Source organism: Galeopterus variegatus, unplaced genomic scaffold (assembly GCF_000696425.1).
Source record: "Galeopterus variegatus unplaced genomic scaffold, G_variegatus-3.0.2 Scaffold923, whole genome shotgun sequence".
Taxonomy (NCBI): Eukaryota; Metazoa; Chordata; class Mammalia; order Dermoptera; family Cynocephalidae; genus Galeopterus; species Galeopterus variegatus.
Genome location: NW_007727034.1, coordinates 485,419 through 489,496, shown reverse-complemented (window position 1 = coordinate 489,496; position 4,078 = coordinate 485,419). Strand labels below are relative to the sequence as shown.

General features: G+C 39.2%; 1 protein-coding gene across 1 annotated transcript; it reads left to right on the top strand.

Moving 5' to 3' along the window:
* The first annotated feature begins 1,993 nt into the window (after positions 1-1,993).
* Positions 1,994-3,100, top strand: LOC103591068 (zinc finger protein 791-like). Its single transcript, XM_008573467.1, is given in 3 exon segments — positions 1,994-2,100; positions 2,214-2,506; positions 2,565-3,100. Coding segments are annotated over 3 exon segments (936 nt in total).
* Positions 3,101-4,078: the final 978 nt, after the last annotated feature.

Genomic DNA, 4,078 nt, shown 5'->3' with positions numbered 1-4,078 from the left:
CAGGCCTCAGTGTGTTTTCATTCATTAAAACCTTATTCAGGTCTGACCCTTGCTGCATGTCGTGCTGAGAGCTATAGTGGACAGTGAAGAAGGAGATGAAATCATTTTTACCACAAGGAATTGATGTTGTTAAAGAGGAAATAATGTTTCGTTTCTCCAGCATTTCTTTCATTTCAGTGGTGTACTGTGGACTGTTGTGGACCCTTCAGATGGAGAGGAAGTGTGGAAGAGTAGTAGTAGTCACAGTCAAACTGCAAAGAGATGAGTTTACTAGACATACTGTTAAATCTCTGAGGCAGGATGAAATCACTGCAGAATTGAGTGCTAAAACAGAGGGGAAACAATAGGATGGCATAGACCTAAAGCAGATGGCAGACCACAGCCCTGTGTGTGAACTTGCTGCGAATTGTGTCCCCAGTGCTGTCAACCTCATCCTCTCTCATACACACCCTGGTGGAGAATGGTTCCTTGTTAAAGGGGAATTCATTGGATGTTTTAGGACCCAGTGGTCTTTGAGGATGTGGCTGTGGACTTCTCCTCAGAGGAGTGGGCTTTGCTGAATCATGTGCAGAGGAAGCTCTATAAAGATGTGATGCTGGAAACCTTCAGGAACCTGGCTTCGATAGGTAAGGACGACATCATTCCTTCACTTACTCATTTAGATAGAGTACAAGTACTCCCTAGCTATTGAGCTTGTCTCAAAATTTGGGCTGAACAATGCGCACTTACTGGTAAGTAAGGCAGACATGGTTACCTTGCTTATGGAGCATGTCACCTAAGAGCTTTCTCTTGGATGTACTGAACCTAGTACTTCCTCTCTTAGATGCTTTTGGCCTCCTGAAGGGTTATTGCTCTGTGCCTTAGAGAAACAGCTGTCGTTGAAGATCATTACATTTGGAACTATTTGGAAATATTAATGAGCAAGATAAGTGAATCTTCTCACTGAAGATGTTGAGTTTGGCAGATCCCTTGGCTTCCTTGTTTGACTTTTCATCCATCCTCTCAAAATGTCCTTGTCCTGCGTGGAAGACCTTCTGTATAAAGTTAGGATTCGGGCATGTGCCTTTGTTCACTTCCATTCCATGTTGCTTTCCTGATAAAAAGGCATTTATTTATGTCACCACTAGTCTCAGTCTTCTTGGAAGTATTTCCAGTTCATTGTCCACCATTTTCACTTCTTGTCCTTATTATTTTTGGAGCCCTGAAACACCTAAAACTCCTCAGAGTCGTCTGTTCCTGGAGCGTGCATTCTTCCTCATAAAATTTGTTTAATTTTGGATCACTATTTGAAAATAAATGTACGTGCTGTCTACTTATTTTCTTGCTTTCATCCTACCAGTTCTTTCCAAAGAAAGTAAATTTTGTTACCATTTGTTTAATGTTATAACACTCAACTTAAAATTAATGGGTCAAATCCTCTATAGTATGTATTTGGAAAAGAAATACAAAGTAAACAGAATATAGTATGATTCAGAAAAAAACGATTCCTGGTTCTCCATTTTAAGAGAAGACTGGGAAAATGCCATGGCACTGAAGATTAACCCAAGAACCAGGGGACACATTTGAGGTGACTGACGTTTACAGAAGGGAAAACAGTGTCTCAGGAGAGTATTAGAGTGCCATAATTGTGTGTATGTATGTAAATATGTCAGATATTAAGCATTCACAGAAAAATTTCACGAGATAGTTTTATACAAGTGATACAGATGTTGATTGAGAAACAGTTCAGTTGTAAACAATTGTCAAGGAAAAAAACCCATATATAAAAAAGACTGGAAATGACACCTGTGGTTGAGCCTTCTGTTAACAGCATTCAACTCATTTCACTTTGAAACAATTCAAAGAGGTTAAAAAAAATACATTCACTGAAAATGGTGACAATGTAATCATATTAGTCATTAAAAACTGTCAATGAATTATTAACAAATAAATTATTGATAATATGATTCCTACTTTTACAGAAGTCATGTGGTGGAGATGTCCTCAGAAAATAATGAAAGTAATCACCCTGGAGCAATCCTCAACCAGATTCCAAAACTTAATGTACATGAGAGACTTTTTACTGGAGTAAAATCCTGTGGAAACAATAAGTTTGAAAAAGCCACCATGGATACTTTATCCCTAAAGAGTCACACAGCATCACCTCAACACAGACAAAAGCCCTGTCAGTGTAAGGCATGTGGGAGAACTTTTATGTGTTACTCCTCCTTTAGGGCCCACATAAGAGCTCACACTGAAGGGAGACCTTATGCATGTAAAGAATGTGGAAAAGCTTTTAAATACTTTTCCAAACTTAGAGTGCATATAAGAATTCACATTGGACAAACACCATATGGCTGTGGAAAAAATGGAAAAACCTTCAGATCTCCCTCAAACCTTTGGGCTCATAGAGAAACTCATACTGTCGAGAAAACTCATGCTTGTAAAGAATGTGAAATATCCTTCTCTTCTCCCTCTTCACTGAGAAAACACATGAACGTCCACAGTGCAGAGAAAGCCTATGAATGTAAGGAAAGTGGGAAAAGCTTTTCTTCATTCTTTTTACCTGATCATCCATGCAAGAGTGCATACTGGAGAGAAAGCCTACAAATGTGTGGGATGTGGGAAAGCTTACAGGTGGCCCTCAGACCTTAGGATTCACATGAGAACACACTCTGGAGAAAAGCCTTATGAATGTAAACAATGTGAGAAATCCTTCAGTGCTCCCTCATCCTGTAAGGGACACATGCTAACTCACACTGGGGAGAAACCCTATACATGTAATGAATGCAGAAAAGCCTTCAGTAGTCCTCCATCCTTCAGAACACATATGAAAACTCACACTGGAGAGAAACCCTATACATGTAAGCATTGTGGGAAAGCCTTCAGGTGGTTTTCATCTTTTCAAGGACATTTGAGAACTCACAGTAGAGAGAGATTCCATGCATGTCAGGAATGTAGTACAGCCTTCAGGAGACTCTCATCCTTACACAGACATGTGAGAATTCACACTGTAGAGAAACTCTCTAAATGTAAGCAGTGTGGAAAAACCTTCAGTAGTCTGCTCTCCTTAAAAAAAGGACCTGAGAACTCACATAGGAGAGAAACTGTCAGTAAGTAATGTGGGAAAGCTCTCAGCAGATTGTTTACTGTACACAACAAACTTCACACCATTAGAAATGTTTATCAAAATCCAGAATATAGTGTTGGCTTTATTAGTGCCTTATGCTTAAAATAGACCTCTACCATAGCCAGTTTTTTCTGAGAAAAACATTTAGGGGATGAACATTCCTTTAGGTATTACTTTGCAGGGATTGCTATAACAAATTGCCACAATGTTGGTTGCTTAATAAAACAGATTTATTATCTCATAGTTTTGGAGATTAGATTCCAAAATCAAGATTTTTTTAGGTCAGTTTCTCTTGGAGATTCTGAGGGAGAATCTGATCTCTCCAAGCTTCTAGTGGCTGCCCACAGTCCCTCAGTTTGTAGGTGCGTAACTCCCATCTCTGCTTCCATCTTCCATTAGGTCAGTTTCTCTTGGAGATTCTGAGGGAGAATCTGATCTCTCCAAGCTTCTGGTGGCTGCCCACAGTCCCTCAGTTTGTAGGTGCGTAACTCCCATCTCTGCTTCCATCTTCCAGTCACCTTTTCCTCTGCGTTTTATTCTTTTCTCTTATAAGTCATTGGATCCGGGGCCATCCCTAGCCCATGACGATCTCATCTTGAGATCCTTAATTACATCTGCAAAGACTCTTTACCTTATTAGGTTGTGCTCACAGGTTTTGGGTGGACATATCTCTTGGGGGCAGCCACCATTTTTCTCACCACATACACAGCCAGCCAAATTCTATAACTTTTGGTATATAGAGTTTAAATCATGAATTGCTTGAACAAAAATTTATTTATACTATGAAGTCTTTTGGACCCATAGGTCTTTTGGAAGTGTGTTTTTAATATGTAACTGTTGGAATCTTAGATGGTTTTATTTATTTCTAATTTTCATTATGTTCCAAACATGTGGCTATTATGATAATGATACTTTGGAATCATTCGGACTTTATTTATTGTCCTAATGTCACAGATACTGGAATTTATA